Here is a 17,891-nt window from a genome sequence, read left to right as displayed (position 1 = left end):
GATTTAAGTATATCAGAGTAACAAGAATTAATAAATACATCACAAGTCCATCTAAGAATTTCTTTTGCAAGTAGATCTGGTCAAGAAGTAAATTTTCTGGCTGTAAATGTGACAAAATGTGAAAAATCAAGGCACTGCATTTCATTAAAATGTCCCATAAACAATCAAAATATTTTCTTTTCCGCTACTCTGCAACATTTAGAATCAGGTGTGACATATTCAGAATTAAACTTCTAATGAAATCCAACACCAGTCAAGCAACTTTGAGTCTGGATCATAAATGCACCAAATGAACAAAGGCTGGCTGTAATGGGAGGTTAATGGGAGCCATGTTGCTGCTCAGAGGTCAGGAGACAATCCCTCCAGAGATAAGAAGGGGCACAAAAACCACAGCTGTCAAGGCAAAGCTCAAATGATGCTGCAGAACCCAGAGTTAGCCAAATCATGTGGGTCTTAGTGTTCCTTTGTTGCAGAGAGTAATCTTCTTCCACAGCCCACAGCAAGGAAGCACTGTTCATGGAGAAGTTCATATTGCCGATGTGCAATAAAGGGACTTTGGGAAATGCAAGGAATTCACAAGCCCGACGCAGTGGATCAGTAACAGGCTGCTGCTCCTCTTATCCACTATACTTTAAGTACTGTGCAATAAAAATAGTGCAACACGAGGCGTTGCTGCTTTGTCCTATCAGTAGCGTTCATTCAGTCATAAGCTTTTGTAGCTAAACAAAGGATTCAGGAAATTATTAGGTGGCAAGGAATAAGCAGAGAGGGTTAAGCCTGTCAGAAATTATGTGAGCATGAATAGTCTCAGAAATAATGGTGATCAACGATTCGGCTGACTTCCTGTTCTCACCTTGTGCCAATATCAATTTTACATTAGCATTATTAGCAGCTATTGCTGCTTAACCACCGTCCTGCCTTCTTCAGATTATTAGGCTTTCCCTCAAAGCTTCCCTCATCCTGTCGTAAAACCAAACTGTGCAAATTGGCTTTGTAACCTTCTATGATGTGAACCTGAAAGCAGCTGGATGGTTCTTAGTGGTAGAAAACCCCTAAAATATACAGAATGTGTTCTAAATAAAGAGTAAGAAAAGGAAACAACATGGTCAATGTTGTAGAAGAGAAAGCCTTTCTGTTTGTGTTGAGATGTCTGTCACTGTCAGAGATTTGGTTGTAATCCAACAAAGAGCAAGAAATGTAACAAAGAAAAATGGAGAGAAAATATTTGTGTGCACCAGAATATTGTAGCAAGTTAATGTGTTAGTGTGTTAGATTGGTGGAAACATGTTGTCCACCCAGTGTTTGTCTTTTAAATGAAAGCATTTGCATGCATTAATCTAGCTGATCTAGAGCATTGTGGGAGTCTAATTACTGCTTAGGACATTTGGAAATATAAACATGATATAAAAGGCTCCTGATTTAAGCAGTTTTATATTCTTTGAACTCCATAGGGGAATTTCTTACTATCTAAGCCATAATAATCAGGAATTGCCAAATGATTTTCTGCATTTACCAACAGGAGTAATAATTTATTGAGTCTGTCTGGTGCTAAGGGAGGATTGCACAGTGGATTTTCAGAGATAATAAGGTAAAAATATGTCTCTCTGTTGTGCTCTTTTCTCTTCATCACAAGAGTTTTTTTACACCCAAATCTTAACCTTGTAGGTTTGGGAACAGAGATTCCTATGAAAAAAGGTTGAAGTTGTGTCTTTGAGCCATTTCTGTGTTTTTTTGTCCGTCTATTTTAGATTTTTTTCCCATTGAGATACTCATACATTTGACCCATTTTCAAATGTATAGTAGAGGCCACTCAATTCTTGTCCGTTATGTCTTTGTTTTCCAAAGAGTTAAAGTCGCCATGCACCTTAACAAGATCTTAGGATACTGGTGATAAACTCATGTCTGCCTGGCTCCTCATGCAGCTTCGTTTCTCACAGTTACAGTAATTTTAAACCTTTTAAAATGTTGACTTAAGCTATTAGGTCAAAATTTGAGGAAGAACATATTTTCTTTTATATAATTCATAAGAATATAAACAAATATCTGCTTTTACTTGAATGGCATGTCCAAACATATTTCCTAATAGGAGGAAAGGCTCCATGAAATGAGTCTCTATGTCATAGAAATGTTTAGAAAGTCCTACATAACTAATTTTAAAGTTCCAAGACACTTAAAAACAAATCAAATAATTTGGTTCAGTTTTGAGAAACAAGTAGATGGGCCACCAAGTGGAGCACAAGTTTTCTCCACACTAAATAAATAGCTTCAGATTAAAGGGCAGATTTTTTTATTATTATTGTTATTATTATTATTATTATTATGCCCCAATGAAACATTAATTTATCGTTGGTCTTTTATGAAGAGGTGCCAACATTTGTAGAGTGTACTGTGATAGTCAGAGTGAATGGATCAATAAAGTAATTTTAGAAGATGAACAGCGCCACTAAGTCTTACTACTAAGGCTTTAAAGCTGAGGTAATATGAATGTAAAAGTTTTAATTATCTCTAAGGTAATGGCTACAAGAGTTATCTTCTCAGACATTGTTTCCATGTCCTTTGATTCATGGTTAGTGTTAAATCTGAGTAGAAGCCCCCAGAAAGTTGTAAAATGTGCGATTTGCTGCTTCAGGGTACCAAATCAGTGATACCCCAGGGGTAAACTGTACTGCCATCTTTCATGACTGCACCACAGATGAAAGGAGACACTGCTGCTTCCAACCTTTGGAGATTATCTACATTGTCTTGAAATAAACAAACAGGTTTGGCTTCTCATCCTAACAAAGTGCTTAAGTCTGACAATATGTGGGGCCAAAAAACTGAGAAAAACACACCAAAATAAACTCTGACATACAGTATATGATCAAAACATCACCCACGTTCTGGGGATTTTTGTTAAATTTATTTAAAACCAAAACAACACTGATTCAAAATGAATAAGACGTGTGTAGGGAGTGAAATAAAAGCAGAATGAGGGGCAAAACATTTAAACCATCAATCATGTGTCGTCACAGATGCCGCCTTCTGAACTGTGTGCTGATTAGCCAGATGGTCTCTGTCCTCTTTAGCCCAAAGGATTCAGTGTTCATGATTTCAAAATGTTAAATTCATCAGAGCATAAAGTTGTCTTTCCCTCGGTTCCAGTCCACCTCAGATAAACCTGTCCCCCGAGAACGCCTCTGCATTCTTTTCTTAATGGTTTTTAAGTTGCATTTTTGCCTCCCTTTACAAACTGCGTTCCTGAACCCATACAATGGCTTTCTCTTTTCAATATCTCTGTTACGAAAGCAAAGCTTCACAAGTGCCTGAGGATCACGGCCATGTGATATTAGTTTTTAAGCTTGTCCATTTGCAGAAAGTTTATTTCTTCCAAGACTAAGGGAGACTTTCTATCAGTCGGAAACTAGTAAAATGTGCTGCATTTAAATGAAACATAAATGTTTGTCCTTCACTGTAAGTGAAGCAAGGCAGGAGCCATAAGGTCAGGGGTCAGAGGGAATTTATTGTTGCTTTTTTAAACAATATAAAATGTTAACGTTACTTTTAGTAATAAAATTATGAAAAACATTTTAAATACTATGTTAACCAAATTACCTTCACTTGTTCTGAAAATGCTCCATGTTTAAAAAGTAGATGACTTTGCAGTATGATGCCTTGAAATTATGCCTTTGTCTTTAAGAAGCTCCTTCTCTTCAGCACCTGATAAGAACAATGCTCCTCCACTATGCCATTTATAACCATCCCTTGGAGCGTTGCACTGAGAAATAGTTTGTACGATAAGGTGATAACCAGGCGTTTGCTTATTGCTGCTGCTGCTAGACTAGGGGAGATGTGTGAGAAAGGTGCTGTGTTGGTACAATTATAAGATGACATTAAATCTAAATCTATCAGGCGTATTAATAAGTCTTGTTTCTGTAATAATTGTTAACATTTCTTAATGTCTCAAACCATTTTTACCTCAAAATACATATTTATTGTGAGATGCTTCATCAAGATCATAACTTCCATCAGTAAAATGAAAGATTTGTATAACTTTAAAGGTATATTTATATAAATCATGTTGATTTTGACTACTTTGACTTAAGTAGTGCACCACACTATCTTTTTATACTATAAATTGTTTAATAATGTCTTGAATTATTCTGAAGGGCATCTGTGAACTTCAGCTGCTTTTTTATTGATGTACTTATTTTCAATCCAGTCCTCTCAGGGCTGCATGCTTCAGGAAAACATGTAATTGTGGTATGACTGACAAACAGAGCAAAGACAATATTGATTGAGATGTGACTCGCACTTCCATTGTTCCTCTTTCTTTTCCACCGTCACATCGTCTGTGCCACTGTGCAGCACAAATTGACATTTTATTGCCAAGGTCCAAGTCCTTCTATATGTCTCTTTTCAGATAGTTTATTTGTTCACTTCAAAATCACAACCATCCAAGCACAGGAATGAACCCGAATCAAGAGGCATCAAAGTGCATATACAGCTTAGCAAAGAGCATAATTTTAAATTACATCCACCCAATCCGGACGCTGGTGTCCTCATTACATCTTCAGTGTTTTTATTGTTTTGAGGACATGGGAAAAAGACTTTCTCTCAGGGAGTTACAAATGTGTCCACTTCAGTGGACTACATGCACCTGAGCACTCAACACAAATAGTAGGAGCTTAATATAAAGCCTTATTTAATAATGTTGTATGGTTGTGATTGGTATGGCTTACTGATAAGGCCTGAATATAGTGACATTTTATACCACAATCAAGTAGCTTCAGTTGTTATAAAAAGGCTGTACACATCAAAACCAATCAAGCAAGTCGGTTTTGATCCCTTTATATTGGACTCTGTCTCTTTAAGAAGCTTCTACTCTTGCTGATACTCCCCCTTTTGCCCATCAGTGTTACTACTGCTGCCGCTAGTCTGGAGGTGCAGAGTGGGGAAGGCATGGAAGGGTACGCTGTGAAGAGGAAGTGCAGCAGGAAACTGCAGCTCTGCAGAGGAGCTTTGGGTAAAAAAGTGGTGCTTTGTGGCAGCAACACTCCATGTACAGTATATTTATGAGGAGAAAATGACATAACACAATATAAAGCTCAATAGGTCGATTTTGCATAATATCCTACAAATGAAATGATAAAAAAACACATGTCTATTTAAATGGCAGCCAGTGTCCAAATAAAAACTTCAAAAAGAGAATAAAAAGCTCGTATTAGTACTGTCTGGTACATATAAAAATGCCTGCAAAGTGTGAACACCATCCATCCATCCATCTTCTAACACCCTCGTGCCTAACGGGGTCGGAAGAGGTGCTGGTGCCTATATTCAGCTAACGTGCTGGGCGAGAGGCAGGGTTCACCCTGGACAGGTCGCCAGTCTGTCGCAGGGCAACACAGAGACAGACAGGGCAAACAACCATGCACACACACACACACACACACACACACACACACACACCTAGGGAGAATTTAGAAAGACCAATTAACCTGACAGTTATGTTTTTGGACTGTGGGAGGAAGCCAGAGTACCCAGAGAGAACCCACGCATGCACAGGGAGAACCATGCAAACTCCGTGCAGAAAGACCCCGGGCCGGGAATCGAACCCAGGACCTTCTGCTGCAAGGCAACAGTGCTAAGTGTGAACACTCTGATGCTAAAGCTGCAAATATAAAATGCTGATTGAAAAATATAATTTCAAAGTCTTGCAGTCAAATTACCCAGTCTTCTTCTGGTTTTATTTTCTACTTACAAAAATCTATCAAATCAATGAAACATTAACAAATGCTGAAATAAATGAACAGCTGCACGATGCGGACATTAAAGCAGGTTCGTTTCCTGCCTTTGAGCTTGTTGTTGATGCGCCGCCACCGGTGCTCAGCGCTCCTCTGCATTGACAAGTGGAAACAATGTCGGCAGGTGTGCATTTGATCAAACTGAATGACATTTACCCAGGTACTCTTGAGACTGAGTAAGCACCGTAAAGACCTTTTGTTGCCTCACCTCCGACTAAAAAAAAACAATCTCAAAGGCTGAGTGAATGGGAGCTGTGTAACTCGGCGTACAGTGGGATCCTGGTGAATGGCGATGTATTCCAGATGATGTTTGTGTCTTTTTCCCCACTGGGCTCGGCTCTTGCATCTGTCTGTCCCCAGCGACCGACTCCAAAACACTATTGGACCTTTTGTTGCTTTTGTCTGTCTTTTTCTTTTTGTTCTAAGCATCATTTGCCTCCCATTTCTTTTGTTTTTTTTCCATTCTTCACTCATCTCTACCCTCACCTCTCTCTAATTAACACCTACTGCAGGCTCTATCTGCCGTGGTAAAGCCCCAGGGACGGAGCTGGAAAAGGAGACGGTGAGAAGGAAACAAATACAATGAGACTTCAGAGAAATCAACTGAGAAAGTGAGAAATGGGAAGCAATCGGATTCAGAATGGGGCTGAGATGTGGTTCAAAAGTATAAACTAAACCAGTTTACCGTGCTGTGAAAAAGTATTTTGCCCTTTAAAGATGTCTTACTTTCTTTCTGTTTTTTATACATTTAAAGTCAAAGAAATTATTGCATCAAAGACAACCATAATTCATACAAAGTGCAGTATTCAAACGATTATTTCATGTATTAAGGGAATAAATAAATGATGTCAAGTCTCACGTCCTTTGCTACAAGACACAGCCATGTCTCGAGTCTCGAGTCTTTTTGAAACCAGGTTTCAGAGAGAAACTTTTTGGGAACACCCACCACGAAGGTGTGCTGTACTCCACAGGTGTGAAAGTGCACAAGCGCAGAAAACACGGCTGCAGGGTTTATTTTACATATGCATGGGTCGATAATAAAAATAAAAATAAAATAAAATAAAAAATGACGTCTATGAAAATAACCTGGGCTTCTATTACACCTCAGCAGAACCAGAGGCTCCATGTTACGCTGCATTAATGCAGTAGCTCATGCAGAAGGAGCCCCAAAACAAGCAGTGAGTGTATAGAAACACTTCTCAGAAATCTGACATTTCTAATGTTGCTCCAAATGAAACAATTCTGCAAAGAAGAGTGGGTCAAAATTCATCTAAGGCAATGTTAAAGACTGATTGTAATGAGGGGGGCACAGCCAGTTATTTGGTTTAGGGAGAATTACCTTTTCACTTAAACTTAGACTGATCTGACAGCTGATACATAAAATAACTGTTCAAAAACTGTTCATTGTTTTTATTAGGGTTATCTTTGCCCAATATTAAAATTTGGCCAATGATCTGAAACATCTGACTGTGTAAAAAAACAAACAAAACAAAATATTGACCTTAATGCAGCAGTCAGATGAATACACATAATCAACTGCTCTCCATAAACCATCTGTCTCTGCAAATCCACCAGAGACCAGAGGACGGCATCAAACACTGCCGGAGATCTCGAGGTACTTCACTGCTCGCGTGACGTGATGGGAGATGAGTGGGCTGCTCCTTCTGAGGCATCGAGCTGGTTGTTAGGAGTCAGGGTGGAGCCTTAGTGTGCATGAAGACACTGAGGACTTCAATGGATCATTTTTAGCCAAGCAAAGCCGCTGTTATAGGCTGATAAACGAACACAGAGGGGCAGACACGCTGGTGTGTCCTAAATAGTTCACCACGGCGGCTGGGAACACATGCAGGAACACACAGAAGCTAACTGGAAGGGTAAAAATGGCAGCATGGTGGAGCGAGCGGGTGGGTCTGAGAGGTTGAAGCTGTTTGAGTGAACAAAGGCAAAGAAAACAACCACAGGCAAATGCTCACTCAAATTTGCAAACCCCCACGTACACACACACACACCGGCAGGCTGTGTAAACGGTGTGTGTGTCCTTAGCGAATGCAGCCACTGCATTAGTAGTGTAGATTTATTACAAATATTGATTAACCACGGACGACTCAACATCACACTTGCGTTGCAAAGCACTGAGTCAACAATACGTAGAAAAATGACTGTTTATATCCGCAGCACTCACACAACAATAAATTATGAACTATTGACTTTGCACCTGTGTGCACCAACATGGAGGGAGAAAACGAGCAGACAGGCGCACGCTGAGCAGCATGCAAAGGCACCATGAACACCTGCCACAACAAAGACCTGCCTGTTACCAAACACAAAGAAAAATTCACACCAAAACACCCACTACTGGAGACATCGAATTAAGAGAGGTTTATTCCTGAAATAAATCCTCTGGCCGTGATTTATGGTTGTATCTTGGCATTCAGTTCATGCTAGACAATAAATAGACAGGTTGGTACTCACCTCCACCTCCTCCGAGCAGGCTCTTTTTGCCTGAAAGAGAGAAGAAGAAGAAAAGAGCTTTTCAACATGACTGATCTATGCAGAGTCTAATGGGTTTAACCTTTTGACACTGATTTTGATATAAACCAACAAAAACACATTCAGATTAGAGGAATTGTTGCTAAGGCTTGTGTCTGCAGCTTGTTGTTGGATCCATCTTATCCCAAAACTGTAAGCTAAAGGGCACATAACCTGATTTGATCAATGTTTCTACAGCATTATTTCCTTCATTTTGCTCAAAAATACCTGCTTACAATGAAAACCCATCAAACATATTTTGTCTCTGCTTTTTAATAAAAAGATTTTTATTTTTTTTTATCACAGATTAACAGCAGCAAAAGGACAATCAATTGATGCACACAAATGCACACATTATGAAACAATAAAGTATAAAAATACCCTCTGAAGTAACCGGGAAAAAAAAACGTAATACAAAGTGAAACCCTGTTGGAATAAAGTGTGCTTGTGCAAACTTTTTAACAACTTTTTCAAATAACCTTGGCGTTTTTAGATGCTTGCAACAGTTTCCTTTTTCAGACAGAAATTAAATTAATCCACAAAAAACAGGGTCAAACTTATTAGTCCTCTTAATGCTTCCAGCCCTTTCTGGATATTTATTTTGCTGGATAACAGCCTGCAGGCATTGGCTGTAGTTTTCGACAAGCTTCTGACAACCTGGAGGAATCCCAGATCATTCTTCGGCCAAATTATTTGATAACCTTCTGGCATCTTCACTTCGAGTCAGTCAACACATTATTGTTCTCTGGAGTGTCTATGGACTCCTTGGCTTCAGGTTTTTGCCTCATTTGTTCTGTGCGGATCTGCTTGAACTTTGTGGAAAGCTTTTTTTTTTATCCTGGGCCCTCTTGGCAAATAAGTCTAAGCCAAATTTTTGCTTTGTTTGATCTCCCCTCCACCCCCACCAAAAAAAAAAAAACGTTTTACCTTTATGAGCTTCGGGCATCACAATGTTAAAACCAATGATCAATAAAAAGTTTTAGTTGAAAAATTGTAATTGATAACAATTAATCATATTTTAATTTAAAACTATATAAAATAAGCAACATTTCCAATTCAAAAACCCTTTTTGCTGCTAAATTATTGAATAAATGACAGAGTTTGGGGCAACTGTGCCTGCTTGCAGCATGTTTTGCATTTTAGGGTTGAATAGCTTTGGTGATAAGCTAACTCCTGTTTGCACAAGTTACACAGAACAAAAGTGATTCCAGCATCATATCAGATCAACTTTTGATGCAGAAGTTAGTCCCCAGTGGGACAGGATAAGTGGTTTTATTGTCCATTGCCGTTTGTGGATGGTTGTGTGTCAGATTTACAGGTGTACCAGAAAAGCCCAAATGTAAAAACAAAAGAATTTGATTAATTGAGTTAAAATTTTAATGTGTCATTTAATGAATCATTTATGTACAACAAGGCAACAAAACTCAGGGACAAACAAACCTATTCCTTTATTTAATCAGGTAAACCCCGTTGAGATCTAGATCTCATTTTCAAGAGGGACCTGAAACAAACTTCACTCCCCGTCGGGGAATCGAACCCCAGTCTCCAGCGTGACAGGCGGGGACACTCACCACTGTACTAACGAGGAGATGTATCAATGAACCACATGTAGATTAAACCTTTAGACACATTTTGTTCTTGTTCAGTTGAACCCATATAGAAACCTAAAACTAACTCTGCTTAAAATTGAGACGTTTTGTGTTTTAGCAACATTAAGGTCATTCAAAAGTATCTCTTTTGCACCTTATTAACGACAAATAATGTACTCTAATGGTCAAATATTAGGACTGGACAGAAACAAAAGCGGGGGTCATTTTGTGGTCTTTCAAAAACAAATTAGAAAGAAATTAGAGCTGGTTAAAAATCCTGTCAAGGTGCTGTATTTGACAGCAGCAACACCTTTTCGCTTTAATTTTCTGTATTATTGGTCAAAGAAAACCGCTAAAAATAATCATAATAACATCATTTGTGGGCACTTTTTTTGTTTAATGATTAACAGTATTTGGAAAAATATTCCTGAAATGATGCATCTGATGGCAGAAGCTCAACAATGAAACCTCAGTTTGATTTTTAGTATTTATTCTAAAATGATAGGAAAGAGGGGAAGATGCTCATGCTGCCATGCTGGAAACATTAACATGGCCCAAGGATGCATAGTCATGAGCGAGCTTTACACGGCACAGTCCTTGTTACCGACAGACAGATAGTACATGCGTCATGTTGCCTTGGCTGATGCTGCCCTATTGATTTGGTTTGTTACAGAATGTACCAGAAAATACAGTATGTGCAGCTGGTCACAGAGTTGAAAAGAGGAAGATGCAGCTCTTAATTAATCATGTCAGCATGTTTTCTTATTTTATATGAAAGAACATACATCTGGTTCAGACTTACTTGTTCTTGAAGGTTTAATGAACTTGGACCTTTAACGTGTTCAGGTTAGTTTATGTTTACACCTTCATCCTGAAATGTTCCTGTGTTACCCGTGTTTTGACACCACAGTCCAATGTTTGCTCTATTGAGCGATAAATCAATAACTGCTAGTTTCAGCTTACAGAATGATAGTTCAGGAAATTACAGGAAATTTAAGTATTATACACTGTTAAGGAATTTTTATATTAATCCCTCAAGCCCTTGTATTTTTTTTTTAAATGACAGCAGCTTGACTTGATTTTTTTTTAATTTGTCACAGAACTACAAACTTCAGTGATTTTAATTTTATCTGATAAATCAATGCAAAGTAGTGTGTAGTTCCACCCTTATGTTTGTCTCTACCAGCTTTGTACATCCAGACAATAAACTGAGACAATTTTAAAATATGTTTAAGTTCAGTCAGACTGGATGAAACGTCTTCGATCTGAAGCTGTCCATTGCTGCTCTGGTTGGATGTTTATCACCTGACCTAACTACAAGTGTTTCGGTCTTTTGCAACTCCTAACTGGTTTACTTCAAGAGCTGCCCCATATTTAGCTGAATTAAATTAAAAACATAATGAAATCAAGAGCATCTCTCCCACTACCTTGTATCTCCATGGGGATGATGTGTTTAGGGAGAACAGTTCAGTTTTCTGTCACTAGTAGCACTTTTCTTATAAGCCAAAAAGTCAAATTTTGGTCTAATCTGACAATTAGATTGAGTCCTTGTTAAGTTGTCAAAAATTGTTTTAATATATAGAACAAATTGTAATAGTCTTCCAAATGTTATCCAAGCTATCATACTCCCAGGATTGGTATTGAGATGGTAACTATAATTTCATAAACTGCAGCTCTACATAAATGCAATTATTTTCTTCATCTCTAGTGCCAAACCCAACTAATCCTTTGTCTATAATATCCAAAAATATAAAATTAGTCCAAACTTTTACATTCAGGAAGAAAAAATGCAAAGCTTTTGCACCAGATTTATACAACTGAATCTCACGTTTCTCCACATCATCACAGGTCTGTAACATGTTTCAGGATTTCTCATCAGGATTAGCGCTCATTGCTCCAATCTCTTTCACAGCTCTCTGTAGCACCAGTTTATAGCATGTCGCCGAGTTAATTTTATACATGTGCCATTTCTGGTGCCGCCACCCTGATTTGATAGGGAGAATAAGAACCAGCAGGTTCTACATTTTATCAAGAACAGAGAGGCACAGCACATTATTAGAAGCTAACTCCACTGCCCACGAAGCTAATGAATAAACTCATGCTGAGTCTCCAGTCCTAAGAATTACAAACAATTCAGTGGGAAGAAAAAGAGACAAAATGGCTTGATTTTCCTTTTAGTCATGGAAGTCCCTCTTAACACAGTCTTTCTTACAAATAACAAAAAGGTGACTGCAGATTGAACATAATAACATAATGAGCTTGTTTAACAGACTGAATTAATGCTTGTAGCTTAGCTGGCCAGCGTGTCTCCAATCATTACCCTTCCCTACTTGTATCATGTCACTGCACAGCTTTAAAAGTGTAAACTGCTGGCAGGGTGATAAGCCTGGCTGTGGCTGCTTTCAACATATGCGATACCCAAGTGTTTTCTCACACGCATAACCAAAAAACGTGTGGAGTCAGCAACAGTAGCCCAGGGACATCTGCAGTGCCTTCAGTTTACTCAAACCTAACTAAAAACTCATAAAATCACGTTTTTCTGGGGGTGGTTCCTGGTGTTTTTGCATCACATCCTCACTGATGTGACCATGTTAGCATAATCTGATAAGCACATAATCTCACTGTGAGAGGCGGTTAGAGAGATGTGTCAGAAAACACAGGGGACATCCCTCATTTTAGATACCACTTGCCAGCAGGCACTGAGCCAGCTGAGACTGTGTGTTGTATCAGGAAACTTGGTTTTAAGGCGGGAGGAAGAGGAGCTAAATCTACACGTGTCTGAAGATTATTCAAACATCAAACTGTGCTGCCTCATTACCAGTAAATAACTTGTTTTCTGCCTTAAAACTTATTTTAATTCTTAATGTGGGCTACAGCCTGACGTTTCATCTACAAAAGATAAAAATCTCAATACTTGTTTGAAATATGCAGCAATAATGTTGCACAACTAGAGTTGCTAGCTAGAAAGAATAAAAATGCATTACTTTACGGCTAAAAAGGATGATAATTACAGATTTTACAATCAGAAATGTGAATTTGTGAGCTGAGCATCATCACTGTGTTGTGTTTGCAATCAAAGTCAACATTGTATTTACCAAACATTACACCAAAGTCAAGGTTATATCTGAGCAAGAATAACACTGTGCTGCACTGTCCCAGGTGTTAAACACTATTATACAACCATAACAGGTATTTTAACTTAATTAAATTTCTACAGGGAACGAGATCATTTGGCTCATGAGGAGCCCAGATGTAATGTAGAGCATTAGGAAAACGAAGTACACCTACAGAGGCAATAACCTAAGGTACTCATTTTCTGTCTCTCACCAGGTAGTGGATGTTTTCTGGCCCATTTTGCTTTGCAGCAGTGTTTGAGTTCATTGAGTTTTTCAGACAATCATTTCTGCACTGCTTTTCTTCAGTTCCCACGACGACATCTTTATATCTTTTCAGGCACTCTGCTGTTGATTTACTGTGAGTTTTGGGATCTTGGTAATGTCTAAACATATAATATCAAGTTTTGACCAAACTTTACTAACAGATGGACTCATATTTGACTCTGGAATACTTTGGTCCATCCACGACCGAATGGGTATGAAGTGTTTGCGCTGATTTGTTGTGTTTGGTTTGGTTTGAAACATGTACGATTGCCAAATGTCCTGATTTTACAGAAATGCTTACACCGATGATATTTAATTAGTAGCAACTGGCCTCTTCTTTCCTCCTATGGAAGCAGCGAGAATATACTTAATTTGCCGGATCAGTACTGACAGTCGAGGAGATTATGTTTTCTCATTACTTTATTTATTTCTGCTTTTAAATATGGGCGTTTAACACTGCTGTCTTAGGTAATTAAGAAGCTAGTTTTTCTTAGGTGAAAGGGTTTTGGCACTTCCACGGCAGATTTACTGGACTTTCCAACTTCTAAGTTGGGAAAATTATCAGGCCCTCTCCGAGGTGCAACATTTCTGAATAGAAAAGTCACAAGTTTCTTGCTAACCCTGACCTCATAAACTAATTTGGCAACCACACATTTAAAACGTGATGAAAGCTGCAGTAATGAGATATGTACTTGCATATCTATGCTAAAGCTCTTGCTATAAAGGGAAGCATTTTGGATCCATTCTTTACAGATAGTAAACCCTAAAGGACTTAATGAGGAGCTGGTGCTGAACTGTTTTCTTTGACTTTAGTGACTTTATGTATTTATATGAGCTTAAATTTTTATAGAATCTTGTATATTATTGTTTTCACTGCCTATCACTGGTTTATCACAGATGTCTCTTTTTTGGGGCTAACTGCCTAGCTTGACTCTGATTGGCTTAGAAGCGTTTTAATCTGCATATAGACACATTGTCAGATCTGTAACAAGCTGACACAGGTATGTAGCGAAAGGTGTTTTTTTTTTTTTTTTTACCGTATTAAAACGTTTGTGTATTTTTGGTGTGCTGGTTATTTCCAATTTTTGTGACTCTAAGGTTTGGATTTCAGCTAATCTGATACACAGAAACCAAAATGCTAGACTGGTTCAATGCATTAAGAACTGAGAAATGCATTGTTGTTGGCTTATATTGGTAATAAACTGGTCACTGAGCGCAACAATTAGTAAATCCTACTGGTTTTCTGACTTGCATTTGGAACTGGGTTATTTAAGGTCAAAAGTCATCCCCAGATCAGAGCTGTGACTGCTGAGGTGAATGAAACTCTTGCTGTTTTATAGCCTGGGAATAAATACTAAATAAAGGTATGTAACATTTAGTGCAGAGATAAAACGCAGGACTGCAAAGCTGCTGAATAAAAATAATCTCATGAAAGAGATGCAGATAAAGGCAAAAAAAAAAAAAAAAAAAAACTCCATAAGTATATGCTGCAAGGCAACCAATATGATGAGAGGCTGAGAGTTTAGACCACTTGGATGAAAACACTTTGACAGCTGAGTCCCAGTTTCACACCTGGGCAGCTGGGTCTGTGATGCATGTCATTTCCTGACTCCCTTCGCCACCTTTCATGTCTGTTTGAACAGCAACAATCTATTAAAGGAGCCAAAATACAAGAAGAAAACCTTCACAGCAATAAAACTGTAGGGCACTGAGCTGAACATGTAGATTCTTGTTGCAATAATCTGAAAAAGTATTCACTCCCTTGCAGATTTCTTTTGTTTTTGTTTTTTTTAAGCACACGTAAGCGTTTCAGATAATCAAGGCAATTTTAAAAATCAGACAAAAGTAACCAGAGTAAATACAAATGAGTTCACTAATCACACAAACCAACCTGGCCTTATCTGAAAAGTAATTACCAAACTTGTTAAATCTTTTTTTTTTGTTTATTTTTAAAAGCTGAGTTAAAATAAACCAACCACACCCAGGCCTGACTACTGTCAAATCAGTAATCAATAAATTAAACAAAACGTGTACAGCAAAATAAAGAAGGCTTTGAGATCACAGAAACACAATGTTACATCCAGATTTAGAGAAAGTTGGTGGAAGCGGGAAGACGGGCTGCTTTACTGCTTCAGTTCAATTCAGGTGGCCCAGTCAAAGTCAGGACCTAGATTTAACTGAAATGTTGTGGTACGACCCAAAATAAACCATTCATGCTCTAAATGGTTACGATGTGGAAAAAATAGGTTTTGCAATACGTCATTAAGTTTAAGTGGCAATTGCTGCTTCAAATTGTGACCATGTTCTCTCTTTGAGAAAATGTAAGTTATCATTTCAAAAATGCTTTTTGTATTTAATCAGGTTATGTTTTTATGATATAAAATGTGGCTATCAGCTAAAGTATTTAATTGACGAAAAAGCAGAAGGAATCTGTATATTTTTACAGCACTGCATGTGTAATACATACCACTGCAAAATTTATTTATTTAAACTACTATTTTTATACAACTTAAAATATGTTGTAAGCCGTAAATATTTTAATTAGGTCCTTAAAGTAGATGTGAGGAAAATGTGAGCACTTTTAGGAATGAGTCAATGAAAGTATTTTTTATGTTCTTAGCTACATGCAAGAAGAAAAATGCTGTCAGTTAGATTTTCAGTTTCAAGCATGCAGCACCCTGAGGTGAGAGAATCATTGCTGCAATACCCAAATCGCAGTTATGAGCTTTGCTGATGATCGTAGTATGAATAGTGCAGGTTTAAATGCTTAAAGTATGATGCTCAAGAGTTATTTACCAAAGGCACCACATCCTCTTGAAAGGCAGGAATGTAAGGGTGTGAATTGGGTTTTAGGGTGATGTATTGTTTAAAAAACTTTATTTTCCATGAAAAATGCATCATGCCCAATGAAGAAATGGGATACTATGAGCCTGTTTCTCTACCAAAGGCCTTAGGGAACATTGATGGAGTCCATGGCATCATTGACATTCAGAAATACCAAGACATTTCCAACAAAAAGCTGATGCTTTCTGCCAGCAAACTGAAAATGGGTGCTTAGGTCCGTCATCAAGACCAAAGGAGACACTCAGATCAAGACAGAAAAGCTTAACCAGACTAAAACGAGCTTATTTCCAAGAGCCAAATCCTACAGGAACCGTGTGGGGTGATCTGAATGGAGAAGAGCATAAGACCATAAGACGGCTCATACATCTGGATTATTAATAGACACTGTACAAGGTGGCATGTTCAGAAATTCCTTGCTCTCTATACTCTCTAGGCTTATGACCAGTGAAAACCAATCGCTATCCTCTTTGCAAAACTGGGCTTTGCAAAGTATTGACAGCAGGGGAGCCATTAAATTTGCCACTAGTGATTTTCTTAAAATACTAATTTCTCAAGAGAAGTGTTTCTGTTTTTTTTGGTTTTTACTCAACTGAATAAATGTCCTCAAATTAAAGGCTAGATTTCTCTAAAATTCTCTGTGTGAGAAGATGTTTTTTGTGTAAAACGTCACATTTATTTTAAGATTTATTACATGTCTTCACCAGAGATACCAACAAATCTGTCTGCAAATATCTATTAAACAAAATACTGATCGTATATCGGTTTGGATATTATCATACTTTCCATTTTACTTAAATTGATGTCGATAATCGACAGGCTTTATCAAGTTTTGAACAAATTTCCAATTTCACAGCTCATAAAATCTCTCTTTCCACATGTGGCGAGAAAGCACACCCAGAGACGAGAAATGAGATTTCTTTTTTGTGTCTAATATCACTGCAGTACAGTCACTCAGACTGAATTATTCTGTGACTGGTATTAAATGAGAGCAGCGGCTCTCTCACAATGTGGGAATGTGTTTTTTCCCCTACTTTGTGCTCTGTGCCCTGGCAATTACAGTGAATGTAAGTTCAACTTATATTATCCTCCATCTCGTTAAGAGTTCAGAAGGCCCATAAAGGGACAGATATTCTTTTAGTACAAAGGCTAATATATAAATATGACAGGTTTTGTGACTGATTTTCTAAGATTTTCCAAGGTTCTCATGAAGGAATCCTTTTGATTTCTCAAAGACCTGAAAAGAAAATCTGATGGGTGATATTTTACTCTGAAATGTTTTGTCTGCTCTTCAGGGCTGCTGATAAAAGCAAATGGTGTCATGATTAGAAACATCTCCTTAGAAATGAAGCTACATACACTTAAACAGACACAACCACTTCACAGTGCACTTCTACATAGATTTAACAATAAGTCGTGTTATTTTGTCTTTTTTTACGGCGTCAAATCTTACATGGTTGGAGGAAGGAGCAAGGAGTGGCACACTTTGTGCTCTAGGAATAAACACAACAAAGACTTACAAAATAAGACTGAGTTTTTGGACAGACATCAAGAAAGCAGCCTGACGACGCCATAGGGAGGCTGTGACTGCTGTAAACACTGCTGCCTTCAGATATGGCTGGACAGCACCAAGTATGACCTACTTAGTCTGAAGCTTGCTGAACTCTTAAAGGAAAATTCAGGCCTTTTTTCCACTTCTTGGCCAGAGACATTTCTAAAAATGTAATGGTATTGAAGGGAGCAGTCAAAGTAGTAAAGTAGGGATGCAAATT

At 38.0% G+C, this 17,891-nt stretch overlaps 1 protein-coding gene across 2 annotated transcripts in view; it reads right to left on the bottom strand.

Moving 5' to 3' along the window:
* The window catches only part of macrod1 (MACRO domain containing 1), a 179,371-nt gene that overhangs the window by 77,091 nt on the left and 84,389 nt on the right, over positions 1 to 17,891 (bottom strand). For both annotated transcript variants that reach the window (XM_023328499.1, XM_005806546.3), the window contains exon 4: positions 8,253 to 8,282. In XM_023328499.1, the coding sequence (XP_023184267.1) occupies positions 8,253 to 8,282 (30 nt within the window). The remainder of the gene's footprint in view (positions 1 to 8,252; positions 8,283 to 17,891) is intronic.

This window comes from Xiphophorus maculatus, chromosome 23 (assembly GCF_002775205.1).
Source record: "Xiphophorus maculatus strain JP 163 A chromosome 23, X_maculatus-5.0-male, whole genome shotgun sequence".
In the NCBI taxonomy this organism is placed as follows: Eukaryota; Metazoa; Chordata; class Actinopteri; order Cyprinodontiformes; family Poeciliidae; genus Xiphophorus; species Xiphophorus maculatus.
Note: the sequence above shows the minus strand (reverse complement) of the source record. Positions and strands in the feature narration are given on the sequence as shown.